At 47.2% G+C, this 27,119-nt stretch overlaps 8 protein-coding genes across 8 annotated transcripts; 4 read left to right on the forward strand and 4 right to left on the reverse strand.

The window, feature by feature from the left end:
• Positions 1 to 3,299: 3,299 nt before the first annotated feature.
• On the reverse strand, positions 3,300 to 7,352 carry PHATRDRAFT_49830 (predicted protein; the record flags this gene model as incomplete). The annotated part of the gene is made up of 8 exons (XM_002184680.1): positions 3,300 to 3,520; positions 3,650 to 4,921; positions 5,066 to 5,317; positions 5,402 to 6,154; positions 6,218 to 6,371; positions 6,481 to 6,546; positions 6,788 to 6,854; positions 7,258 to 7,352. 8 exons carry the CDS (start codon positions 7,350 to 7,352, stop codon positions 3,300 to 3,302), a joined length of 2,880 nt encoding a protein of 959 aa, XP_002184716.1.
• A 2,247-nt stretch (positions 7,353 to 9,599) lies between these two features.
• PHATRDRAFT_40634 (predicted protein) lies at positions 9,600 to 12,801 on the reverse strand (the record flags this gene model as incomplete). The annotated part of the gene is made up of 2 exons (XM_002184681.1): positions 9,600 to 9,609; positions 9,695 to 12,801. The coding sequence occupies 2 exons, from the start codon at positions 12,799 to 12,801 to the stop codon at positions 9,600 to 9,602; spliced, it is 3,117 nt and encodes a 1,038-aa protein (XP_002184717.1).
• A 2,989-nt stretch (positions 12,802 to 15,790) lies between these two features.
• Positions 15,791 to 16,147, forward strand: PHATRDRAFT_6066 (predicted protein; the record flags this gene model as incomplete). Its single annotated transcript, XM_002184595.1, has 1 exon — positions 15,791 to 16,147. A coding segment is annotated over one exon (357 nt), but the record flags the coding sequence as incomplete, so codon positions are not given.
• A 1,482-nt stretch (positions 16,148 to 17,629) lies between these two features.
• On the forward strand, positions 17,630 to 18,715 carry PHATRDRAFT_49832 (predicted protein). The gene is made up of 2 exons (XM_002184596.1): positions 17,630 to 18,182; positions 18,264 to 18,715. The coding sequence occupies exons 1-2, from the start codon at positions 17,638 to 17,640 to the stop codon at positions 18,505 to 18,507; spliced, it is 789 nt and encodes a 262-aa protein (XP_002184632.1). The 5' UTR covers positions 17,630 to 17,637; the 3' UTR covers positions 18,508 to 18,715.
• A 233-nt stretch (positions 18,716 to 18,948) lies between these two features.
• PHATRDRAFT_49833 (predicted protein) lies at positions 18,949 to 20,550 on the forward strand. Its single transcript, XM_002184597.1, has one exon. The coding sequence runs from the start codon at positions 19,103 to 19,105 to the stop codon at positions 20,513 to 20,515; it is 1,413 nt and encodes a 470-aa protein (XP_002184633.1). The 5' UTR covers positions 18,949 to 19,102; the 3' UTR covers positions 20,516 to 20,550.
• A 140-nt stretch (positions 20,551 to 20,690) lies between these two features.
• Positions 20,691 to 21,818, reverse strand: PHATRDRAFT_49834 (predicted protein). The gene has a single exon (XM_002184682.1). The coding sequence runs from the start codon at positions 21,637 to 21,639 to the stop codon at positions 20,743 to 20,745; it is 897 nt and encodes a 298-aa protein (XP_002184718.1). The 5' UTR covers positions 21,640 to 21,818; the 3' UTR covers positions 20,691 to 20,742.
• Positions 21,819 to 23,632: 1,814 nt separating this feature from the next.
• PHATRDRAFT_49835 (predicted protein) lies at positions 23,633 to 24,534 on the reverse strand (the record flags this gene model as incomplete). The annotated part of the gene is made up of 2 exons (XM_002184683.1): positions 24,375 to 24,534; positions 23,633 to 24,292 (listed from the first exon to the last, which is right to left on the reverse strand). A coding segment is annotated over exon 2 (459 nt), but the record flags the coding sequence as incomplete, so codon positions are not given.
• A 525-nt stretch (positions 24,535 to 25,059) lies between these two features.
• Positions 25,060 to 27,116, forward strand: PHATRDRAFT_49836 (predicted protein; the record flags this gene model as incomplete). Its single annotated transcript, XM_002184598.1, has 1 exon — positions 25,060 to 27,116. Exon 1 carries the CDS (start codon positions 25,113 to 25,115, stop codon positions 27,114 to 27,116), a length of 2,004 nt encoding a protein of 667 aa, XP_002184634.1. The 5' UTR covers positions 25,060 to 25,112.
• Positions 27,117 to 27,119: the final 3 nt, after the last annotated feature.

Raw genomic sequence — 27,119 nt, forward strand, 5'->3', positions numbered from 1 at the left:
GGGCGTTATTACGAACGACCTGCGATACACCTAAGCAAGCCTAGGGACTGTAAAACTCAACTCGCTTACGACGCTCCCCACGGGTTAGACAGCGGATACGAGGACCTATGCTAATGCAATATTTGGATCAATGACTTTCTAAAACAATGAGAGGAAGATTATTCTACTACTAGTCCATCAGGCTAGGGAGGTCCAGTTCACTGGACTGCCGTTACCATGTTCCAGATAATCTTACTCACATGTACAAGTCTACTTCTTCTAAATATAAATCCCACACAGAATCTTGTAGCGAGTATTCATCCCTCCTTGATTACTCCCTCATAATTTGTGGGACTGGATCCTATCATTCATTTGTATAATCCTTTCCTGTATCCTCTTCCAAAGGATTCCCATAATCGTCCCGCGAATACATCGTGTCGTACAATAAGGCCGACACAAATTCAACGGTTCCATCGCCATCCTCAACATGATCACCACCCACGTTCCTGTTGGTATCTTTTACCTGTCGCACAGACATGTCGCGATGGTGTATACCGTAACACTCCCCATCGGCCTGTCTTGATGTATTCGAAAACTTTACCTCACATTTTGACGTATCGCCTTGCCAGAAAAGGAGGGGCTTCAATACAGGCCACGCTTGTTGGAATCCCCAATGCTTACTGAGAACATCTGCAACATTATCTGCTCCCAGGATCTTGTGGAACTCAACAACACCAGCTGCAATAGCCTCTCGTACTCTGTGGTAAGAAAGAGCGTTGTGTCGCTTGTTGAGTGGAGACTGGGATTCCGTTGAGCTAGTAATCACGGACTGATTATCTCCAAACAACACTGATTTCTCCGTGATAGGAACTCCAAGGTAGCGCATTGTAGTACGTATGTCCATGATTTGTTCAACAGCGATGCGCGCTGCGACAAACTCAGATCCATATGTGGCGGTTTCAACCGTAGCCTGTTGCTTGGAATACCATTCAAAAGGAGTTTGATTGATGAGATGCAGGACACCCGTAACCGATCGACCAGTGATCATATCATGGTAGAGATTGGCATCCACATAACAGGTGAGTGTGACGTGTCTTCCCAAAGGCGTAGGAGCGTTGCCAGGTATGAGTTCCTTGACGTTACCATATACGGATGTTGCCCAGCTATGTACTTTCTTGGGTAACATCGAGTAATCCGATTCATCCGTACGGACCCGTATAGCACCTGCTTTCATTTTCCTAACGTAACCATAGATCCTTTTGAGTCGATCTAGGTGGCCCTCGCGAGGCGCAACACGGAACCGCGACATACTCATGACGGCAGTAGCTATATCAAAGCGACCGAGGGTGATAAGCCACTGTAAACTACCGATGAGTGATTGGTACTGTTTAATCCCATGGTCGTCGAGTTCAGAGGTGGAGTCTAACTCCGGGTGGTCCCCCTTTTCCAAAGGCAATGCAAACATCTTGGGCTGCTCATCGTACATTCGTTTGTATTGTTCCATCATACGAGCGATGTACTTCTTGGGGTGATAGTACAGGGTACCATCCTTATATCACGTTTGAACATACATCCTAGGTGATAATCCAACGGTCCAACTCCCTTGAGTTTGTACTTGTGCGTCTCCTTGAGTTGGCACATGATGTGCTCTGGATCATGGGCTGCCACTGCAATGTCATCAACATACACAGCAATATACTCATACACACCGGAATTCTCCCTCATCCATACATCTGAGTCAGCTTTGCTTGCCGTGAAACCAAGGTCTCAAAGGGTATCCGCAAAACGCTTGTGCCAGCGCAATCCGCTACTCCTGAGTCCGTACAGGGCCTTGTTAATCACCAGGATATGTCCTTCAAGGTCTGCAAATTCTGGACCGGCGACTACGAAGACCTTCTCCTTGGTCTTGGCCTCAAGATACGCGTTTCCTATGTCAGCTCCCCACAGCTTTAGGTTGTTGCGCTCAGCTAGGAATATGACAATTCAAAGGCTTCTGAGTGAAACGACTCCTGAATAGACACTCTCATTTGGTACTGGGGTTAGATGACCACCTGCCACCATCCTGGCCTTGTGTCTGCCATCATGCTTGACGTCATATACGGTATGGATACGGATCTTCTTGTATCCCTCAGGTGCGTTCTCAACATGTTGACCTCGGATAGTGGCCTTGCCTTTATCAATGAAGGTGTTGTACTTGTGCAATTGTGCTCTCTCGGTACTCTCAGCGTCTTGCCATTTACTATTTCCGTTGCCCTTATCAATGCTGACTGCCTCTTTGTGGTCACGAGGGATCTGATATCCGAACTTCAGTACGGGAGCGCGTCGACCATTATGAAGCCGGGCTTGGTGTGCAAGTCGTTGGAATGTAACATTTCTGATTGCAAGGCGCTTGAACTGTTTCCAACCTGGTGTATCTAGGAGGCCCTGTCGTTTAGCATAGGTAGCGCATGTAACAGGATTGTCGGCCCGGATAACATCTAGGGGTTCATACGTAGACTCCCCAGTTTCCCAGTGTACAAGTACATTGAATCTAGATCCTTTGTAGTTCTTGTCGTTAGGGGAAAGAGGTCCTTCGTGCGCCACAATGTCCTTGAAACTCCATTTACGGTCAGTATCATGAAGTTCTTTGTCTAGATCCGTCTCGAGTTTATCTAGAATTTCGTTGTAATTTCGTCGTATTCACCATCATTTATTTCCACAAGAAAATTCACATCAGAAGGTTTGTCTGGGTCAATGATTTTTCGGGTGATACGAGCTCGAAAACGTTCTCCATTATCGTGTGAATCCGTGAGAAACGTGCGACCGATGAGATCGTCGGGAGTGAAACCAGGTAACTCCTTCAAGGCATAGGAATTTTGATTTTCTGTTCTACGCGACTTGATAAAGTTGATGGGCTTAGAAATACTCTCCCCATCCTGTGTCGCAAGACGGAGGTTGGTTTCAGAGGGGACAGACGCGGATCGCACACTAGAACGGAATAGGATGCGGTTGGTGTCTTCGGTAAGGATCTTATAGGTGAGAGCGTCACCTACAGAATCTGCGATGCCGACGAAACGACCACGTTTTTCGGTACCATCGGACGGGAAGGTGACATCTTCGATCCTATAATAAACAGGTTCCCAGAAAGAGAACTGGAGGAGAACACTGATATCAGGGGTTGATCCGTTGAGAATTTCCAACGGAGTTCTATTATCTAGAGATTCGTGCGCAAGATGGTTAAATACATAGCATATGTAAGTAACACAGAGTAACCAGGTAGAATTGGGCGCGCCTGTTTTATTGAGAACGTTGTTCGTGTTGGCCTCAATGGTAGCGATGCGTCATTCAGCGAAGTTCTGGTGCTGATGATGTGGTTCGCTTTGCCACTGGTCAATGTGGTAAGCCCGTGTAATGTCAGTAACCTTTTTACTGATCTCAGCTTGAGCACGGTCGCTGATGAGCTTATCCATGGCCCCACGGTAACGGATATGATCCTCTAGGGCGTTGACAAATTCTTTGTCGGTTTTCATGGGGTAGACGTCAGTGACCAGGGAACGTCTCCCTACAAAAAGTTGCGCATACTTTGCTCCGTTGTCGACGGCAGGGGTGTCGGACCAGATTGTATCTGTGGCAACGGCCTCATTGCGTCAATGGACCTTTAAAGCCGGGAAACGAGACTTGAAATGTTTACGTAGAGGTGCATTATAGACCTCACGCGCATATTGAGTGGTTGCAAAAATGGTTTTGCGAACGGTATCACTGGAGACCCATGCCAGGCAAGGACGGAGGGCATCATAATCATGTTCATTGCGTTGGACAGCATGCTTGTTACACGTAAGTATACGGTCGAGAGCATCGTGACGTTGAGAATTACAGATGGCAACGTGTCGGTGCATGTATTGGCCGAGATTGTCAAATCGTGGCTCAATATATGGCATGCCAGGTAAGTCATGGATGTCGGTATGCCATTCAGCCTTCATGTCGATTTCGTTGTCGAGAACTGATGGGTCCCAGTCAACGTCAGAAGTAAGAACAACATGGGGAAGGGAATGAAGTTCATGACTGGTGGGTGCGCGCATATCCATGTACGGAAGACCCTGTCGTATGTTTAGTGGGATGATGTAATCATCCAGGGTAACAATACGTTGGTTGCCGCCCACGGTACGAGACCGATCTTGAACACAATTGTGGCAATGTTCAAGTTGGGCGCTGGAATGGATGGTTTTACCTTTACCAAGATGCGCGTATTGATGCATGATAACAACAATGGGCCCTCGTTGCGATTCGACAAGACCGGCAGCCGTGACAATGTCTAGATTGGACAAGGTATGTTCATTTATACCGGTTATGTTGGCTGAACGTCCAGTTTTGTGCAGTACGGTAACATCACTCCCCGCAAGTCCACCGTTGGCACCGCGATCGACAAGTGCAGATGTGGTATTTTGTACTGTGTGTCGGGAGACTTGGTACTGTAACACATTTGACTGAAGTGACTTGGTGGTACCATGAGGACGGAGGGAACCCGTTGATACGGTGTTGCGTGACGCTGCAAGTACCTTACGTATGTCGCCTGGATCCATACGTCCAACCCGATCAGAAAGATGTGCTAGGAGTTCCGTTTCTGGTGCACAATCATGAAAGGTATCCACGGGAGTTCCATTGTTGTCGTCCGGGGCTGCGTCGCGACTGCCAGTTGCATGTACATGCGCCATCAAGGGACGTGCCAATCCATTACTAACCGGGAGAACCTTAGCTGGGGCAGCCAATCCCTGAAGTATAGCCTTAGCATCATCTGAGAGCTGGTTCCACATATCTCTAGGGATATAAGGTCGTTCACGGTTAGTGGGCGTACTATGATGTCGGTTATTAGTACAATTCTCCCTGCGGGCATGCGCATTGGCTTCATAGAGTACGGAAGGTGACAAGTCAATATTGTAGTTAACATCCGGATCAGTGTCAAAGTCTGTAGGATGGTAAGAAAGATCAGTAGAATGAATACTACGCTTTTCCTTGGGACTACGGGAATTAGAGAAGTTGTTTCCTTTATTGTAGAGTGACGCTGAAGCAAGTAGAAGACTAAGGTAACTCTCGTAGCTAATAGGATTACCTCCTTTGGCTAGGTCAAGAGTGGCTGTGATCTTCACTTGACAAAGTTCCGGTACATTGTGGACAGCATTCTCCAAAAGACTAAGACACAGTTGCTTTGGGAGTTGCTCAGCCATTGGTACAGTATTGTGGTAGATACAAAGGTGGTTCTTCCAATGAAGGATAAATCCTTCTGCTGTGCCTGTCCATGAGGATCCATATTTCGCCGTAGTTAGGTAACCAAGCGTGGTGGCTGAACTGATCTTCGCACTTGCTGATTCCGTATAGTGTTTGACAACTTTACAAAACACTTCTTGCGCATCGAAGTCAAAGCTGGGTTCTCAAACGAGGTTCTTACCCATATCTGTCTGCAGTGTGTGTTCTAGTGCAGAGTACACAAACTTCTTTTGCTCTTCGAAAAGTGCTTTGTCAGAGGGCTCTGTAAGAGCATACATTGGGTCAAGGACCTTTTCAACATTATGCGAGACTGCAGTGACCACAAACAAACGGTAGAAGTTATCCCAGTACTTGTCATCCTTGAGTACGGGATAATGCGTTTTGTCACATTTAACGCCACGCCTGAAGTCGTCAGCAGCAGATCGCACTTTAGGGGTGATGCTCGTTGAGGTGGGGGCCAAAGTCGAGGGACTATTGGTTGTCGATACCTGGCCAAGTGCTGATCCTCGATACTGAACAAAGTCTTCGTTGTTCAACGCAATGAGTTCCGAAGGCTTCATGGGGCTCCCCTTTTGCCGTTCAAGGGATGCTTGCCAACGTAGAAAATGACGCAGGATTTGTCGATGCGCCATGAGCAGTGGGATCCGTGGGTTGTCTACACCGTCAATAGGCGTGGGAGACTTGTAACCGAGGGCATCGAGTTCGTTCTCAAAGATAGAGAGAATGTCGATGGCTGTTTCGTATCCCTGCTGTTGGAAGCTAAGACGGATAGGGTGTTCTTGGGACAACAAGAGAATGTTATCCAAGATGTGTGCATAGACAGCCTCGCTTGTCATTTGCCGGGTGGCAGGTACCATTGTGGGCTGGGTAGCCGGACCAATAGATTGTTCTTCAAGAAAAATACTACTTATGGGTTCGGGTCCTTCGCTGTATACTATAGCGGACTTCGTTAGTATGACCCTACACCAGTGAACAAAGCTAGCACTGGTACACTCACTTCTACCTCCGTAGGTAGTGTCCTCGGGGACTGACGAGGGTTTGATTAGCCCCCCCCCCCCCCCCCGGCACTGCTTTAAGCCGGGCAGTAAGTCCGTCTCAACCGGAATCAGGGCTGAGGTCTTCAGGCCTATTGGTATTTCTACCTCACCTGACTAGAGCAACCCGTAGTCACGAAGCGGCCCTGCCGACAAGCCCTGAAGACTCCAAGGGGGTTTCGGCACCGGCGACTCCGAGGAAGTAGGGAAGCCACGAGTAACTTACCGAAAAACCCTGTAGCAGTACTAGTGGGTCCTCGGTACCAGTTAGCGTGAGGAAGTAGGGAAGCGGCTTTCAAACAATGTGTCGCACAAGCCGATAAATATCACCTTAAGTGATACCTCTGACACTTATACAACACGAATGGATGTAAGCGATTAGTTCTCAAAATTCACGGAGCTCGTGGAAAATTGAGAACGACCTTAAGTAGACTTAAGGGTGTTTACCAGTAACGACTGTGCGAATGAGCAGCAGTGGTTTGACGTGCTGTCAAGACTGTTAATCTGTTACGTAGTACAACCAATGTACGTACGAAAGACAGGAAAAACGCAGTTTCGACAAAGTCTGGTAAACGAAGGTTGGGCGTTATTACGAACGACCTGCGATACACCTAAGCAAGCCTAGGGACTGTAAAACTCAACTCGCTTACGACGCTCCCCACGGGTTAGACAGCGGATACGAGGACCTATGCTAATGCAATATTTGGATCAATGACTTTCTAAAACAATGAGAGGAAGATTATTCTACTACTAGTCCATCAGGCTAGGGAGGTCCAGTTCACTGCACTGCCGTTACCATGTTCCAGATAATCTTACTCACATGTACGAGTCTTCTTCTTCTAAATATAAATCCCACACAGAATCTTGTAGCGAGTATTCATCCCTCCTTGATTACTCCCTCATAATTTGTGGGACTGGATCCTATCATTCATTTGTATAATCCTTTCCTGTATCCTCTTCCAAAGGATTCCCATAATCGTCCCGCGAATACATCGTGTCGTACAATAAGGCCGACACAAATTCAACGGTTCCATCGCCATCCTCAACATGATCACCACCCACGTTCCTGTTGGTATCTTTTACCTGTCGCACAGACATGTCGCGATGGTGTATACCGTAACATTGTGAGGTGAAGACTTTTAAGACCACCAAGCAGGCTGATGGGGAGTGTTACGGTATGCCTCCTTGCGACATGTCTCATGGACATGATTCACCTAACATGGATGTCGCAAGTGTGAATCAAAACTATGCACATGGAGTTAAGGAGGCGCGCACAGAAATATTGTCAGCCTTATTTCGTGGCCACATGGACTCACAATAAAGGGAGCATTTGTACAATTGCTAAGTTTCTGGAGGTGCATGTCTTTAGTCCTTACTTGTCGGTTTACAAGACCAAGGTACAGTGAAATACAATCGGAACATAGGAGATACAATTGCAGGAACAAAAGGGGTACCACGAACCACATGGTGGGATTGAACAAGATCCTATACTCACCATAGGTATTGTGCAAGGAACTTATAGTTCCGAAAGTATATATACATGTGAAAGAAAGGTTGCCTATTGAGATTATGGCAGCTGTGGAAGATCAAAGATTTGATGGCATTTTGTGGGATTGTTCACTGGACTGAACAACGGATTGACTAGTTTGTAGAAGGTAATCACCCACTCATTGTTTTATAAGTTCATTGATCCAAATTGCATTCTACGCATAGGTCCTTGTATCCACTGTCTACCCTGTGGGGAGTGTTGTCAATGAGTTGAGTTTTACAGTCCCTAAGTCTCTTAGGTGTATTGCAGGTTGTTCGTCTCAACACCCACCTTTGTTTACCACTCACTGTCCTAACAGCAATCTGTCCTACGGTTGTGCTTTCGTAGTACTCCGTAACAGTTTCCGAAACCGAGTACCTCTACATGACCAAGGGATTAGCGGCCTTGTAGGACAATCAAGAAAGAGAGCAAACAAAACAAGCAAGGGTCAATCAAGATACAAGAATTTGAAAGGTTGTTCCCTTTATTGTATAGAGAAGCAGATGTAAGCAATAGACTCAGGTAACCTTTGTAGTTGAGAGGAGTGCCTCCTTTAGCTAAGTCTAAAGTGGCGGTGATCTTGACCTGGCGGAGTTCAGGGATGTCGTGTACACCGATTTCAAGCAAACTGAGGCAAAGCTGTTTAGGCAACTGCTCTGCCATAGGGACCATCGGCTTGCAGGCTCGACAGAGCATCGGTTTGAATCGCAAACGGCCAAAAGCAAATGTTTCTGAAGATGACGTCTATCAGTCGTGTGGATGATTTTCATACCCGCGAGACTAGGTGATCTAGCCATCCCCGAATGCTGCATGGAGTCTCTAGATACAATGATGTATTGTGCGTTGGAGAGAACACGACGGAACGGATTGTGTTCTGACGGTGGCAACGGAAAGGGACAGACAATACTTATTGCCTGCCTAACGGATGTAAATGGATGTGCTCCATTTTCCGCGGCATGCATGTTATGAAAAGTATTTCTAGTTCCACTATAATTATATGTGAGCGCGCGTCATGGTATAAGGATACTATGACGGAAGACAGATATTTGTGTACAGTTGAGTTTGTTTCTAAGGTTTTGTTGTATCATGGCAAACCAAAGGAGCTTGTTTGTAGCACTAATTCTTTAATCAATGTTAATAAGTTCTTTGATCCGTACTGCTAGTTCACGCATAGGTCCTTGTATCCGCTGCCTAATCCAAGGGGAGCGTCGCCAGCAAGTAGAGTTTTACAGTTCCTAAGTCCCTTAGGTGTATTGCCGGTTGTTCATCATAACGCCCTCCCCGTTTACCAGGCTCTCTCTCTAACAGTGCTTCTGTCCAAACGGTGTACATTTGTGTATATCATAACAGGCACAATTCTAGGACTTTATTGTTGCAGTTCTATACAATCAACTACGAAAGTATGTTGGATCCTGCGAAACCTCAGGCACAATTCTGGCCTTTTATCGTTGCAGTTTTCTACGTCATAACGCCCAACCTTTTGCTGACCAGACTTTGTCAACACAGCATTTTCCTGTTTCTCGTAGTTACATTGGTTGTAGTAGGCAACAACAAGTCTATAGTACATTGTTCAACGCCTACAAATACAATCCTTAGTTCCTTAGGTACAATTCTAGCCTGCCGTTTTTGTTGCCTTACCTAATAGAGCATGCCACACTCTCCCAAGACATTTCAGAGCACGGCTAACATAATGGTAGCATATGTTTTATTCAGATCTGACTGCAATCTATAGTTCTAGCTAGAGATTTGGAAAATGTCCTTTGTTGAGGATAGGTCCTCAATATAGGACACAAGTAGACTGAACACTAGCACTCACATCACTTGGGACTAATTTTTATATAGTCATGTATAGTCATAATTCTGTGGAAATTCACCTCCCTTAGGTTCATGCATTTGAATATAATTACCTTACGTTGCGCAGGTATTGCACATTGGCCCATCTGGTAGTATAGGGTCTGCTGTGTCTGTGCAGGACTGTGCAGCAAGGAACATTCCATCAACATTACAATCCAAAGGAAGCCAAGCCAGCCAGGGACAAAGGTTGCCCTCAAATGAAGATGCGCCATTAAACATTTCTTGCATGGTAGTTACCTTGCTGACATTCCAGCTTGACAGGTCGCCGTTGAAGGCAGCTGCAAACTGAAACATAGACTCCATACTTGCAACCTGATCTACTCTCCATGAAAATAGGTTCCCATTAAAGGAGGATGCATGCCAAAACATAAAACTCATGTCTGTTACCTGGCCCACATTCCATGTTGAGACATCGCCATTGAAGGCACCTGCCTCCTCAAACATAGCTCTCATGTTTGTAACCCGCATTACATTCCAGGATGAGAGGTCAGCATTGAAGACAGATGCAGCCTGGAACATACTTGACATGTTGATCACCTGATCTACATTCCATGCTGAGACATCGCTATTGAAAGTCTTTGTATTGTAAAACATAGACTCCATATTTGCAACGTTGTCTACCCTCCATGATGAAAGATCCCCGTTGAAGGAAGATGCACCCCAAAACATGAAACTCATGTCTGTTACCTGTCCTACATTCCACATAGCAAGATCACTGTTGAAAGCACTTGCATTGTAGAACATTGACTCCATATTTGAAACCTGATCTACCCTCCATGTTGAAAGGTCTCCATTAAAGGAGGATGCGCCCCAAAACATGAAACTCATGTCTGTTACCTGACTCACATTCCACAATGCAAGATCACCATTGAAAGAGCTTGCACCCTCAAACATAGACTCCATACTTGCAACCCGGTCAACCCTCCATGATGAAAGATCCCCATTAAACGCCGATGCGCCCCAAAACATGAAACTCATGTCTGCTACCCGACTCACATTCCAAGCTGACAGATTGCTATTGAACGCATAAGCACCATTGAACATCGAATGCATTGTTGACGCGGCCGAAACATCCCAGTTACTCAGATCTTCATCAAACATTCCAATGGCGCTGTTCCGAGCTGATCCATCAAAAACTTGAGAAAAGTTGGAGATTCGTGACACATCCCATGATCCAATAGGATATCCATACACAGTCGCTGCGGTGGAGTCTACGGGGCTGGTTGTACCAACGTAAGCATCAACAGCATCATACAACTCCTGTGTGGTTTGAAAAGACAGGTGAGCCGGCAACGGTGACGAGGGATCAGGAGAACTTCTGGGCACCAGGATAACGGCCAATAGCACTATGACTCCTAGCAACACCACAATACTTGCAATGACAGACAGTCTAATGTAGCAACGTTTCTTTGAGGAAGTAGTATATCCTGCTTTGGACTCGTCTTCATAGCCTTTCGTATCAAAGACAATGTCTTGACTTGTTGATCCCTGAGTACTTGTTGGCAGCCAAGTCTGGCCAATGCCACCACTTTTTGCTGAAGGTGGGTTTTGGAGAGAGAAAGACAGTGGTTCAACATTCCCTGGAGACTTTACTTTATGCCAAAGTGCCACCACCACAGAAGCAGTAGGTCTCACCAAGCGATCACGAGAGAGGCATGATGTGGCAACCATTTTGAGCGCTTTCCAGGACACCATCTCTATCTCTGGGAGATCCTTTGGTTTGGATGGGACTACGAGCATGGGCAAGTGCTTCTTTGTCGCTGCCAGAAGTGCTATGGATGATTCTTTCTTCCCTCCATGTGGAATCTTGCTTGTCATGCACTCCCATACTGTCACCCCAAACGAAAACATCTCACAAACGCGTGATATGTCAAGCACTTCTTCCGAGAGGATTTCTGGTGCTTGATATGCAGCTGTACCTGCTATCTGGTTGCCCTGGTGGCTTGTTGTGGCCAAAATTGTACTGAGACGGAGTTTCGTGGTGTGGAGGCCTTTTACTTTCGACTCTCCAAAGTCAGCCAACTTGGCAATTGTCAATTGTTTGTTCAGCAAGATATTCAGAGACTTAATATCATGGTGAACAATACCTTGCAGATGAAGAAACTCTAAGGCTCCAGCAATACCTTTTAACAGAAAGAGCCGACGAGAAAATCCCATAGCATCCTTTTGGTTTCGATCATGGAGAGCATCAAATAATGTTGTATGCATTAGCTCCATGACAATGAGAGGTCTCTCGACTTCACTCAATACGGTGATGCATCCAATAACGTGGATAATATTGGAGTGCTTGCTGCACTTGTGCGTCAAAATGGCTTCGGCGGCGAGTCGTTCCACATCACGGGCGATTTGAGAGAGAGAGAGAGACGCTACATCTCCATGGTACGCCTTGAGGCGCTTGACCGCAACTGGCCGGTGGTTGTAGGTCCCTCGAAAGACTTCCGCAAATCCTCCACCGCCCAGAAGATTCTTTTGGTCATCGCTAAACTCCAGCAATGATGCCTTGAGCGAGATAGCAAGCACATCCTCTTTGGATGGACGAAACGCTATCTTTTGTTGCTGTGGAGATAAGGCAACCTCATCTCCCACACAGTCGAGAGAGTTGTACTCTTGTACGGGATGGTGGATTCGGTCACTGGGGATAGAAACGGCGACTTCGGGGGCTTGTGTCTGTGCATCCGCCAGGACCTTATCAAATTGCTGCTGTACTGTCACGGAAGGATTCGATTTGCTCATTGCAAGAGTGCCAAACTGGTCGAGCAATTCTGCAACTCCTTTTGAGACGTCAACCAGCTGTGAAAAGATGGCATTGGATTGCTCCATCTGTAGATCATTGATAGCAGTATTCAACTGACTCTCTGCTTCGAGGATTTTGTCGAGCAAAGTTTGGGATTGTAGCGTAGACTTGAACATTTTGTTCCATGAGGACCGCTTGCTTCTAGGCGATGTAACGGCTTGTAAGCACAAGAAGACATTCTCCACGACTTCGTGGAAATGAATCAGGCGCGCACTTGCACAAACCGCTCCCCATTCATGCGCTCGCGCGACCACTATCGTCAGACGCTTGCCGATGCGGCCTGCCTCATCCTGGCATATTTGAGCGTTTCGACAGCTCTCAATGCCCGCCTTGGCGAGAGCTACGATAGAGAAGAACACAGCGTCCGCCATTCTGATGTGTACACAGTTTTGATGTACAACTTTTGTCGACCTTTGCCAAGGGCCGAAATAGAGCTGCCCGTTTTTAAATTTGACGTCGAGTGTTGACAGTGAGGTTGTGCGAAATGATCAACGGCGGCGTCTTCCGTGCATACCAACAGTGAAGTTGTACCTCCTAGCTAGGATGACTGGTACAGGTTCCAGTGCATACCCTTCTCGTCCAATGAAACGGAATATTTCATCGCTTCACAAGACTACTACAGGTCACATAGGATTCCAAAATAACCACGTGTCTGTAGTGGATCGTAGTGTCTACTCACAGTCAGTCCTGCTAATTTGTTTTTGAATTCTGCAGTAAAATGTAAATGAAATATATATGCCGCACGGGAACAAAATGTGACAAGCTAACAGTACAGGAAGTTGTTGACCGTGAGATACAGCACGCGGACATCTCCTGAATCTACAGTTAGAAACCTTAAATGAAAGAAATAAAAAAGTGTACAGCATTAAATATGTATTAGCTGGCACTTATTGCCCTATTCGACTTTATCGACCTTGCAGAAAAACGAAACCAAACAAACATGTGAGGATCTTGCTGTTAATGTTCACTGTCAATATATGAAACCAAATAGAGAAATGCCAGTTGATCACCACAAAACGCACAGCATGTTGAGACTGAATCTCGTATCCCGAAAAACGCGCTTATTTTCACTGGAGATCTGTAGCCATCAACAACTCGCTAGCTAGACTAGCATCATAGAAGACTACAAGTGTCTGGGCTACCTTTATTGTCCAAAGACAACCCAGCCTAACAGTAAGGAAGGACACTTTTGAACTCATTCGAGCTTATGTCTCTGTATCTATCTGACGCCTAGTAAAAACCGGTAATTCACAGTTAGTAATGTAAAACAGCTTCGTTGAAGCCTCAAGCTCACAAATCCGGTCTGCCACACCGAAGATACGTGAATCATCCTGGGGCTCAAAATCGTTCCTCTAGCAAAATCATTTAACAGTAACGATGAGATTCAACAAACCTGAAGTAGTTCCTATAAGAATAAATGAAAGTATCAAGGGATGTAAATATGACAGAGACGAGACGAACAAATTGCAGGCACGTGTGATAGGCCTGACCACAACAGGCAGAAAGCGTCTCATATTACTCTGCCAATTCTTGCTTTCTGTCTGTCAGTGTTCGTTAGTATTTTGCTGCCCCTGTTGCTCGCCCTGCTTAGCGGGCTTCCATATGGACACGGTGTTTTCCCAAAGATCGCATTACGTGGTCGAATCGGACCAAACGGCAGACCAAACAAAGGTGAGCTTTGGACAAAGATCTACAACGGAGACATGCTTTGTGTCGCCGTGGCCCAATGGCATTCAAAGAACGTGTGCATTGTGCGTCTTTGACATAGCTGAGAATTGTAGCTAATTGTAAGGTAACAAGAGCAGTTCTTGACTACTTGTGGATCAAACAAGTACCACAGAGGACCAGCTTGATAGTCTACTGGCCGACGTCTTTTGGCCGGGCCCAGCCTCTTTCAACAATTGCTTAAAGTTTCGTTGAATTTGGTGCCGGAGACGGGAACTAGTAAGGGGCATGGCCTCGTCACTTTATGACAATCTGTTTCGACAAGATTATCATTGCCCTAGCGAGACCAACGATGTACCATCTGAGGACAGATCGACGGAAATGGAGCAATACGAAAACGAAAGTTCTCGCTCAATGTCAAAGCACCATTCTTGTTCCATATGGATGCGTCCTATTTTGTACACTCGCCGATGGCCAGTAACACTGTAAGGACCACCGGCAGCAAACGCTACCGTCATACATTGGAGAAAAGCGCAACGGAGGAGCCAGAGCCTTCTAAATTCGCCGTGTATGTCGAGGCCATTCTGGCTTCATATGAGCCCGTCGCATTGGTACACTCGGACATGGTCAGAACTAGTGAAGCCGTCTCCAGCTTTACGTATCGTTCCAATCGACACCGTGAATTCGTCGGCAGACAGCGCAATGGACCTTCCAGATAAAATCTTGAGCATCTTCTCCGTTGATGCCAAATCCGACCTGATTTCGCATGAACCCGTCCTCTTCTACACTGGCACATAGCCAGCACTCAGCCCGGCTTCAGCAGAGCACCAATTGCCGCTGTGGTGCCATCAGAGGAGAATCGCGACAAATCCGTTAAATTTTGTAAACAAAAGCAGCACGGATCAATATTATTGCGGCAAGAATTGTCACCTTCATGACTCTGCAGCTGTTTAAGACGTGAATATCGAGGACTGAAGAAAAAGATTTTGTTGGTATTCCTATCCTCTTCCTTTTTGTTTGGCGATAATTGTTGCATGACAGTACTTGTAGATGGCAAAATAGCCAAGCAAGAAATGAACAGGATTCAGACTTGCATGAACACGGCGAGGGCTATTTCTATTTCGTGATGCTTTCGCTTTCAGTCGTTTCCTACAGAAGAATTATTTCTATCGGGCTCATGCCGCAAAGTCGTGCATTGCGAAGGTCCCGGTTCTTATTGTTTCCTTTTTGCAAAGTAACAGCGTCCGGTTTAACCCTACCCACAAGAAGGGTTGTGTGAAATTCCCAATTTCTAGAGGAAGAAGTGGCACTCCTCCCGCTTGACCGGAGTGTTGACTGCGTTGTAATAACAAGTCTCGAAATTTTCAAGGAAACGTATCTTTCGTTCTTCTCCGTGCTAGAAGATGCATCTCTCTATGGGGCCAGCCTTGAGAAACAAGTAGCAAAGTACACCGGCACTTGAACATAGGGTGAATGCGGATCCAGCGCATATAAATCAGTATGACAATGGCGGTGATGAAATTTTACCATCCCTTTTGCGGCGCCAAAAGAGCTTGGTCTACTTTAGTTCGCCAGCAGAAACAGAGCCTGGTTTGTATGCTAGCAACGCGCAGCAATTCAAGCTCTGCAAGAAGCCAATCCACCCTTTTGGCAATAGAAGGAGCAGCCAACGCGAGACACACTGTTCCGCGCACAGAATTGTGGAAGGTCTTTATGACTGCAGCTGTTCCAATGGCAGGCTTCGGTTTCATGGATCAAACCGTTATGTTACAAGCCGGGCACGTGATTGACTGCACTCTGGGTGTGGCCTTTGGATTGAGTACTTTAACCGCCGCCGCTTTTGGGCAAGTTTGCTCTGATGCTTCTGGCGTCTTGTTTGGTGGAACCTTGGAAAGGCTCGCATCTAACATGGGCTTACGAAAGGCCAATTTGACCACCGCCCAACGTCTGTTGCCAGTCGTGCAACGTACAAAGCTTCTGGGTGCACTCGGCGGCGTCATATTTGGTTGTTGTCTCGGCCTTGCCAATCTTTTGTTCATCGATACCAAGCGATCTTCGACACTTAAATTGCAAGCGTTGAATGAAGAGCAAGAATTCAAATTTCAAGTTGAAGCTTCCAACGAAATCCCCGGTGTGACTACTTTAACGGTACGAGGTCCGGATGTCGACGGGATTCTGGCGTCCATGACTGCGGCGCTTGCAGTGCAAGGTTGCTCCTTGATTGAGCTTCACGCCAAACGTTTAAACGAAGAAGATAGTCACATTCACGATGTCTTTTCCGTGGTGCATCGCGATACGAACGAACGCTTTGACGACGACGATTTGCCTGCTTTGGCGCAGGCTTTGCTGGAAGCTACAAAGACCCCCATGAATCACGATGCCGTACAGGCCCTTACACACGATTTGGAACGAACTGTACAAGCGCTTCGATCTCGTGTTCACAAGCTCGAAAAAGTCTTGCGAGACAAGCAAATTCAAGTTGTCCCGCGTTCATCGTCGACCACAGAGATGATTGAACAAGAAACCTAAAGCACACAATGAATCAAGGCCAAACCTCCAATTTTTCTACTCAATTTTGCATGTAACAATTTTCAATAATTTTAAGGGACCTTCAAGTCTATCTTTTCCTTTCTTGTATGACCGGAAGAACGACCGGTTGGTGAGCGTATGGGAAATTTGCTTTCACAGAAGCTTCTCATTTTCTTCGTAGCGAGATTCCTTGTACTTTCGAAAGAGCCATTAGGCAAGTAGATAGCACTTTAAACTCCTGCATTTCGGCCAGACTCTTGAAAATGATGGATTCACAGTCAATGATAAAAGCAGCGTTTTTAGTTTTCTTTTTCTTTTGTGCAGTTTGTTTTCAAAGATCGAGTAGTTTTCCATCACACCTCATGGGTCCAGCTAAAGTAAAATTGGCATTTGCCTCCATCGCACTGCGAAGTAACCTTAAGAAAGGCAACGGAAATCCATAGCACATTCAACAGAGAGGGTACCGAAAGGATGGAACCCTAACTGCTACTGCTGATAGGTTTCAAAAATGTGTGAAGTTATGCCGGCTCATAGTCAATTGATAATTCTTTCAGATTGGCATGTTGTCGGTTTGGGTTTTCTCAAGAAGTACCGTATCGTATGTATGTAAGTATGTATGTAAGTATGTATGTAATAGTTACAAGAGAGCGACAGTTTCCGGCTTGCAAGTTTCGATATATGGAGAGCCTGCATTGGCTTCCGTTGGATACTCTGCTTTTGTATTTATCTATAAAAAGTCACAAGCCATAACAAGAATAGAACTAAACAACCTTAGTTGACTGCACAAGATCTTAAGCTTTTGGGCGACACAGAACCAAAAGCATGTTTACGCGGAGCGACAGACTCTCTGCTGCGATTTTTAGCATGTTTATACATGTTTGGCTTGCGGGACTGTCACGGTGAGGTTTGGAACGAACAGCGTTCGAAGAAACATCTCCTGTGGCGTCAACCCAAAATCCTATATTTTCCGTGTGTTTTAAGATCCACTCAAACAATTTAATAGCAAGGCAATCATGGTCTTGCGTACTAGTCTCAGCAGTACGATGGAACCCACAACAAAGACCTTCAAATCTGCCAGTATATCTCCTGCTTCAACCCCAAGCAGAGGATCTTCGTCGCCGCGTCGAAAATCATCCAAGTCATTAAACAAACCGGCCGTCATACCCCAAACCCAGCACTCCATTCTCTGGTGTGGCATCGCTCGCAATCACACTCCTCTAGCCCGTGTATTGGTTGGTGGGAAAACCCAGGATCACGCAAAAAATGTAATTGCTTTGGGTCGTTCCATAGTCAAGGCGGAACCGAAATCTGGCTGGGATTACTTTCATTTCGGCAACGACGAACAAGAGTACGGAGTTCGCGGTGTCAAGTTTCACGTATACGAACGTAACGCCTTTGCGCCAGGTGAGAAGGTCACCCTTCGAGGTCTGGTCGAAGAAACTTTTTTGAACGGTCAAAAAGTCGAAGTGGTTGCGTACTACGCCGATCAAGATAAGTACCGGATCCGTCCCGATGCCTCGTTGAATGCACAAGAAACTTTGCTGGGAGATGGCACAGTGTACGTACCGAGCGAGCACGTGGTCGGTCAATCTAGTTTGGAATACATTGTTTGGACCTATGCTTGTGTGTACCACAACAGAAAGATGACGCAAACGTCGGCCTGTTTGTTTGTGGAAAAACTAGCGGTTCTTTCCGAAGCGTTGAGGGGACCGTGGCGCGAGGTAGACCGCCTTGGGGCTCAAGATATGTTTGCTGCCGTTATGCAGGCCCAGGCTGAAATGTATGAAGCCGTTGGCAACGAAGCCTTTCACGAAGAGTCCTTGGAATATTCGAAACGCGTAATTGAAAACAATATCGAGCTCTTGTCCGAAGGGAGCTTTTAGGACGTAAAAGCCTTGGCAGATATGTTTGGGGTCGTGTACTGCAGTGCAAGCTAGATACCGAGGCGATCTACCGCAAGCAGTCAAGCCCGAACTTCACAAAATTTACGTTGTGCATGATTGTAAACATCTTTGTGTGATCAATCTATTTACAGGTTATGGATGACATGTCAAAGTAACTAGATCCCTCTAAAGGATTTCTTTGTTTTCACAATCAATAGCAGTTACTAGTCTTTAGAAAACACAGGTTGCTGCTTGCTCACGTTTGGAAAAGACCCGAGTTTCGCTACGTATCCGAGAATAATAATCTGTGGAGGGGAACGAGGATAGCTGTTTCTAAGAATGCTGTTCTTCGCCTGTCCTTCGCTCGTACGCGTGTACCGTGATCCTCTTTGTCGGCCGTCGCCGAAATAGTCCAGCCGAAACGTCGCTCACAGTCAGGGAAGGAAACCGTCAACAGTAACTGTGATTGCCAAGTTACAGTTCTGAGGTCTTCCTACGATTCCGGAATCGTTCGGCGGTTGAATCTGTGGTGGTGCGTCCTCGCAGCTATCACCTATCCCTCTCTGCCTACGTGTTCCTTTCTATCAGTGTCACCATGGCGACTTCCGTATCGGCTGCGGCGGAGTCGGCCGTGAAAAAGCTCGCGCGTCTTCCTGCGAATACGTGTTGTCCGAACTGTGGGACACAGAAAAAGTTTGGTTTCGGGACGGTTTGCATCAAATACTTGACGTTCGTATGCGATGCCTGCAAAACATCGCACCAGGCCATTTCGCACCGCTGCAAATCCCTCACGATGAGTAGCTGGACGATGGAAGAAGTGCTCTTGTTGAAAAAGAATGGCAACGAACGAGCACGCGCGACTTGGCTAGCGACGGCACCGCCGGTGGGACAAGGCGGACGTCCTCAGCAGGGTGATCCCATTGAGACTTTCAAAGCGTTTGTTGTCAACGCATACGAACACAAAAGCTACTACGGAAATGGGGGTGATGATGCCGCGGTATCCCCGGCGACTCCAGAATGCCGCCCAGCTGTCGCCAGTGCCCCACGCGTGGTGGCGCCACTGCCTCCCGCGCAACCCGCTGCTCCACCAGCGATGGCGGCGCCTACTGTTGATTTGCTCGATTTTGGAGGAGCCTTGGATGCACCGGCACCGCCCGTAGCTCGAGACAGCAACAACTTGTTTGACCCTTTTGGTACCACAACGCAATACAGATCGTCAAACCCCCTACCGTCGGATCCATTCGGAGGTTCTCAAATGTCCAGCGTCTCCACTCCGGTACCGGCATCGACATCTACGGCGGGGCCCTCGTTCGATCCGTTCGGCAGTAGTGTTTCGAGTACCACAGCAAATTCCTCGGTCCATCACAAGCAACAGACTGGGAATGGGTTTGTTCCCTCTGCTAGCCTTCCATCCAGTACCACGACATTGTCCACGTTTGATCCGTTCGCCTCGAACGGCACACTGCACGTACCGGGTAGCCTGGGTGGTCCGACTTCTGATCCTACACCAGTGCTGAAAAGAAATGTCAACTCGGGCGCGGACACTGGTTCGATCCACTCTAGCAATATTGGCATGTCAGCAATGACAAGGAATTTTGCGGCTACTAATCTGAGCAACAATAGTATGAATATGATGCAATCCGGTGTGGCTCCCATGCACACAATGAATTCCAACATGATGGGACATCAGCACCCGACTAATTTTTTGACGAGTGGGAGTTCCAATGCTGGTATGAATGTGATGGGCGGAATCAGCAACAGCACCATGAGCATGCTGGGAGGACAAACAATGACGAACGGTAAAGGATGCAACTGGAGCGGCACAATGCCGATGAGCGCCAATACAGGAAATCACTATGGGGGCGTTGGAATGTTACAGTCACAGCAGCACCAGTCATCCACATCGCACTCGCCAGGAGTTTCGACCAATCGCATTTCGCAAGACTTTGGCCCGATCAATGTCAAAACATCCAACAACAATGATCCCTTTTCGGATTGCAAATACTAAAAGCATAAGAATATTACATACGCACCATTGCGAAGAGATTGATGAGACGGTATAAAGACCACTGTATTGGTCAGGCTTTGCTGGCAAGTGCAAATTTGGTGTGTCATAGAAAGAGTTGGAGGTGCCAAGTTTAACGTCGTGAGGGACCATTCGCAACAGTATTTTCTTTTAATTTACTCTCTCCCGGAATTGCGCTAAAGGTTGATCAACAAACAAAGGTGTCTAGACTAGAGTAGGAGCGTAACCACTCCCATCACCATGAGGCTTTCAAGGCCAAGCGCCATGCCTCCACCGCTGGTTCCGTCGGCATTGCCAACCTCACTACCTTCGTCTATACCCGCACTGTTACCACCGGTCGAGCCTCCGGTCCCTCCTCCACCGGTAGATCCTCCAGTTCCTTCTCCACCGGTAGATCCTCCAGCTCCTTCTCCACCGGTAGATCCTCCAGCTCCTCCTCCGCCGGTAGATCCTCCAGTTCCTTCTCCACCGGTAGATCCAGAATCATTTAGAGTGAAAGTACAGGAAGTGCTGGGGTCGTTATCGTCGGCGCACTGCAGAGCTGCCAAGATTTCGCCTCCGCAAAGCGGGCAACAGCCCGACAAAACGTCAATCGCGACTTGAGTCGCATCGCAAGTTGTCGTCCCGAGACTTTGCGCGTTACTTAATTCATCAAGCGAAGTCTCCGTACAAGAACTCAAACATGCATCGCGCACGAGGCAGCCAGCAAAGGCGGACTCTTCCTGCGCGCATGCAGAATCACTGGCTGTACCCTCGTTGGTGTAAGGATAAGTGTTAGGATCGCAGGTCAAGTCGCAACCAGATATACCGGTATCTGCAGTGCAGAGTCCGGTCACGGCACACTGAAAAAAGCCTCGACCAGCATCCGCACAAGTTCGACAACAATTGACACCAGGACAAACAGCGTCTTCAAGGTTGAACGTAGTCGACGTCGGATCGGTAGGCGCAAATTCAGTCTCACATTCCGTGCACCCATCGTTGGACCCTAAGCAAGTAACGTAATCGGCGACAGCGTCGAGGCAATCTGGATCAGTTTGCGCGTAAGCACCGCGACGGATGATTCCGAATGCTGCCGTGAAGGCCAGAAAAATTCCGAAGCGTGTCATTCTACCGTTCGATATCGTAGTTGTGAATTACAATGTAGACTTCGTGTTTTCTAACTGATGGCGGGGACGACTGGAAATAATCGACCTGTTTGTTCCGTCACGACCGGTATCAAACGAGGAGAAACGGTATTTGCGGATTTTCTTTTTGTGGGGCTTGGATCACTCCAATGTCAGCTTTTGACGGGTCGTTTTGTGTTGGTGTTGTTCGTGCATGGGTGGTGTTACTTCCGTCAAAAATAGGATGACGGTTTGAATCTTCAAGGTGTCAATTATAAGAACAGGACGAGGTCATCAAAGGAAAAAAGCACAAGTCGCGGCCGTTAATACTCAGTGACTTTATAATTCATGCAAGGAGAGTTTTCACGACAGCTTATATGTGAAATTTGGATCTTTCGCTACTCGGGAGAGGAGCAAAAGGAGAGTCGGTACCAAGTCAACTCCTTTAGAGTCTTCGATTTATTGTCGCCAGATTTTCCACTTCCGAATCACAACCGTAAGTCAATACCGTATTTCCCGGATGACTGCAATTGAAAATGTTCGGACATAGCAGGGTTATCTCATTTTCATTATTTGGGAACAGTCTGTGAACTTCAAAACTTTCCTTAATTTGTCTAGAGAATCATGTGTCGTACACCAAGGCAATGCTCTTGAAACTCCACAATAAGTAGGTAGTAGGCATCACTGTCCACAGGACGTACATCAATTGAGAGAAACTGGTATTGATCACCTTAGTTTGGGGTTAGTAGAGCCAACTAGAAGCTAAAGACGAGAGCAATGGATGCATATGATATATGATGGATGGAAAATAAATCACAGTAACCGTCAGTACAAATCAAATTTCTAACTATGAACGGTAAAAAGCCACGAAAAATGGACCTGAAGTCATGCGATGGCCCGGAAAATAAAAATTTCTGCTGGATTTATGTTTTTATGTTAACTGTAACCTCATATTTACATTAGATATACAGAAACCTAACTAGAGCAATGCAGGAAGATGACAGCTTTGGAAAGCTCTATTCAAGACGAATATACGTTGTGGGTTTGACCTGACTGAGAGTAACTTACTCAAAAAATGTTTAATCTCCCTTGATTGTGTAGGTGGATGGCGTCCTTGCGTTGTTCGTTTGAATCGCAAAAGGCAGAATCGAAAGTATTTCTGAGTATGACGTGGAAGAAGTCGTGTAAGGAGTTTTCACTCTTGAGTATTTGTGAATTTTTTGCCATCCCCATTCGGTACAATCGTACCATTGACCGACCATTCATTGATGACCGTAAATCCGCCGGCGACCCAAATCACGACACACATGACACAGACAGCGTTGACGATGAGTATAAACGAGGACAAGGATCCAAATTAACTATAAATTACAACAACAGTGATGCAGAGCAATCCATCCGACCGCTAAAGACCACTATATTTGTCGGGCTTCGCATAAAAGTAGCCAAGGTTGAAGGCGTGAAAGAACTATACTAACTGAATTTAGTTTTGATCTCTGCCAGAATTTCGTGAAGACTTCATCAGCATATAGAAAAGCTTGTAGCCTAGAGTAGCAGCGCAACCATTCCCATTACCATGAAGCTTTCAGGACAAAGCGTCATGCCACCTCCACTGGTTCCGTCACCACCTCCACTTCCGTTGTCCATACCCAAACTGTCCCCACCCGTCAAAGCCTCAGTTCCTTCTCCAGCAGTATCTCCTCCAGCTTCTTCTCCACCAGTGGATCCTCCAGCTTCTTCTCCACCAGTGGATCCTCCAGCTCCTCCTCCAGTTGACACTCCAGTTCCTTCTCCACCGGAAGAACCAGAATTTTCTAAAGCGAAAGAGCAGGATATGTTGGGATCGTTCTCGTCAGTACACTGTAAGGCTGCCAAGACCTCGTCTCCGCACGTAGGGCAGCAGCCCGACAAAACATCAATTATGGTTTGGCCCGCTGCGCAGTCCGGCATCCCACCGCTCTGCTCATCGCCCAACCCAGCAAGCGAAGTCTCCGTGCAAGAGCTCAAACATGCATCGCGCACGATGCAGCCAGCAAAGGCGGACTCTTCCTGCGCACACGGAGAATCACTGGCCGTGCCCTCGTTGGTATAGGGATAAGTGGTAGGATCGCAGATCAAGTCGCAACCAGATATGTCGAAATCTGCGGTGCACAATGAACCGACAAAGCACTGATAAAAGCCTCGAGCAGCATCCGCACAAGTTTGACAACAGTTGACAGCAGGGCAAACGGCTTCTTCAAGGTTGAACGAAGTGGACGATGGATCCAATGGCATGAACTCAGCGTCACAATCCGTACAATCGTCATTACTTGCTAGGCAAGCAACGTAATCGGCGACAGCGTTGAGGCAGTCCGCTGCTGGATCGGTTTGCGCGTAAGCACCGTGACGGGCCGTTCCGAATGCTGCCGTGAAGACTAGGAAGATTCCAAAGCGCGTCATTTTACCTTTCGATATCATGGAAATGGATGGTAACCTTTGGTTTCTGATTGGTCGCAGGCAAGATGTGGAAGCTTTAGAGGCTCAATAACGTATCTGATTAATCTGTAACGATCGGTGTCCAGCGATGGGAAACAGAAATTGTGCTTGGTCTCGGGTTGTCTGTCTTTTATGGAGGGTTAAATCCGAATGCGAACCAAAGTTGTTAAGGGTGTCACGCCTTTGACGGCAAAAAACAGTGTTGTTATTTTTGTTCGTGCGGAAATTTTGCGTTCGACCAAATTAGGATCACCGGCACTGACCATAGGATGCGACGGGAAACAAAAGTTGTGCTTGGTCTCGTGTTGTCTGTCTTTTATGGAGGGTTAAATCCGAATGCGAACCAAAGTTGTTAAAGGGTGTCACGCCTTCGACGGCAAAAAACAGCGTTGTCTGTTATTCTTGTTCGTGCGGAAATTTTGCGTTCGACAAAAACAGGATGCCAGTGCTGTGCGTAAGAAGAAACGTAAAACGAATCAAGGCTATACAGTTAACTGTAAATAATATATGTATAAGCATAATTAGTTGACGTTACATTCACAAGCAGTGACGACTTGATTCGTGCAAGCGGAGATTTCACGACAGTTTGACGGTCGATTTGGATCCTTCTCTCGTTGGAATAGGGACAAAAGGAGAGACACACTGTCGCCGCATAGTCGAAAAATAGGAGGTATATTGTTTACTGTTGTTTCCACATCCGAATCATGTGTCACAGTCAATAGCTGTAAAGAATAAAACTATTTGGAATAGGTAGGTGGTCTGTTGGTCCTTTGGATTGTGGGGAAGGAAGGACCGGAAGAGGTCCCCACAATAAGACCTCGGTAACCCCACCCTATTCTGGATTTAGATTTCACAAATTAGTACAATCGTTTCATGGACTATTGCTAACTGTAAGTGTGAATGCTGCTTCGAGCACTTGCATCCGGCACCCCACTCCGCACGGACAGTGTTGACAAACAATGGCAAGCATCTAAAGAGCTACAACGAGGTTGCTAGGAGCAATGGACGAATCTTCAGCCTCGTTTGTACAACACGAGCGTCTTTGGGTGACGGCGGAAGCCGCCATCACGGGAGCAGAATGGCGCGGGTCTCCACACGAACAAAACTACCAACGACAGGCATCCCACGAGAGCCCGTCACGAATGCTACTGGTGCGTGCAGAGTCTCAGCAACGTTTACGAGTAGCGGATTTTTCCACTAGCGGATCCAATAAACCATCATCCGCAGAGTCTTCCGGGCTCAGTCCTTTTCCAACGAAGGTTTACAACATCTTGCAACGACATCGAGTTTCCCATATACACATAGAGTTCGCCAACCGCGCGTCAGATACGTTTCCTCTCCCTCATTCAAAGGAACTGCAGCAGCAACAACATCAGGATCAACGAGACGGCCCAATGCCGCTGTCAGGTCCTTCGGGGGTGTCAGTGCGCGCCGAATTCTGGCCGTTCGACTCCTTGTACCACCGAGATCCACTGGGCTTTGACGGTAGCTACAACAGAAACGACAGCAACAACAAGTACCATACAGGTCCGGCAACGTACACTACGCGGTTCCACGCACTGCTGCAAGATCTAGTGGCTGATCGTATCCTTCTGGCCCCCGTGGTTTCGCTGGACAAGCCTCGCTTGCGACGCGACGTCCATACCCGTTCAACTCCTCCATTCAACCCCCCAGCGACCGCCAACGGTACCCGACCCTCGACCGTCACTGTCGAAACTATTTTACCTACGGAGGTGGCGCCGGCGGCAGTCGAAAGCTTTCAAGCCTTTGCCAACCTAGCCACCTGCACCGCATTGTTTGCCAATGCGGACGCTTGGTCCAACTTTTGGGTAGGTGCCCAAGACGCCACGACACCCTCCAAGCGTAAGTGGCAGCTTGCCACCACTACACCACTGTCCCGACGTACCATGTACTGGGATCTATCGGCGAACGAGGCGTGCTTTGTGCGAGAGTATCGAGGTGACGGTGAGACATCTGATGCTTGCGTTTATCGGTTTACGCATGGCCTCTCGTACGCTGTAATCGGGCCAGCCGATTCCTCTAGTCATCCAACAGTCGCAGAGATTGTACCCATAACTAGGCTAGAAACTTGCCCATTTTCACCCTTGGTGCAGTTGGACGTCTTGGTTCATGACGAAACTTCTTTATCGGCTACTCTTGTTTCCAGACAAACACTCACCCCCGATACCGAGCTTCCGCACGCATCACTTGAAGCGTTGGAACAGAGTCGGTCGGCGTACCGTCAGCGCGGCTTTTGGAGGTTGATCGTTGGACTGGATCGCCGAAAGGGAGTCGCCAACAGCGGCCGGCTCTGGATGACCGTCGAAAACGACCACGACTGCGCCGCAACAGGAATTGTGTTGCAACAAATTCCACAGATTATTCAACCGATTTGGTCAACACTGACGTTGATCACAGAGAGTTATGCAACAGATGTAGCTGAAATTTCCTACTTGGCTTGGGCTGATCTGGATCAGCACAGTTTGCAAGTATTGGAGAACGGTTCACTGGAATTTTTGTTTACGCACATATTGCCCCCCAAGTCGTCTTTGACATTCTCGATTGACTACAACCCGTCCTTTCTACCCTTTGAAACTTTTCCCGGCGACGCTAACCGCGGATTTGAGTTACCACCAGCTCGAGTATTTTTACAATCAAGCTGCGTCTCGAACAAGACGACAGCGCAACCATTCGTCGTCAACACCACCTTGTACGGTGAATCGCTCTTACTTATGGCGCCACTTCCAGATATGAGCATGCCTTTTAACGTCTTATCTCTCTGTTGTACGTTGTACGCTTTTGTGTTGGGGTCCATATTGAATTTGGTCACACGGAAGGCGTCGGAAAAGATCAAGTACTCGATGGACCCGAGTGCGAAGCCAAAGTCCAAACTGGATCGCGTCCGAGAAAAGGCAAGGACCACTTACGATCGAATTGGAGCCAAGTGTAGAGGACGTCGAGCTATGGAGGAACACGAGAACGGAGCAAAATTGAAAAACGAGTAACTT

This window comes from Phaeodactylum tricornutum, chromosome 25 (assembly GCF_000150955.2).
Source record: "Phaeodactylum tricornutum CCAP 1055/1 chromosome 25, whole genome shotgun sequence".
NCBI lineage: Eukaryota > Bacillariophyta > Bacillariophyceae > Surirellales > Neidiaceae > Phaeodactylum > Phaeodactylum tricornutum.

Coding starts and splice junctions, on each gene's coding strand:
- PHATRDRAFT_49832 (XM_002184596.1), top strand. CDS start 17,638: ATGGTCTTGCGTACTAGTCTCAGCAGTACGATGGAACCCACAACAAAG. Junction 18,183..18,263: donor TTGCTGGGAGATGGCACAGT/GTACGTACCGAG, acceptor GTACCACAACAG/AAAGATGACGCAAACGTCGG.
- PHATRDRAFT_49833 (XM_002184597.1), top strand. CDS start 19,103: ATGGCGACTTCCGTATCGGCTGCGGCGGAGTCGGCCGTGAAAAAGCTC.
- PHATRDRAFT_49834 (XM_002184682.1), bottom strand. CDS start 21,639: ATGACACGCTTCGGAATTTTTCTGGCCTTCACGGCAGCATTCGGAATC.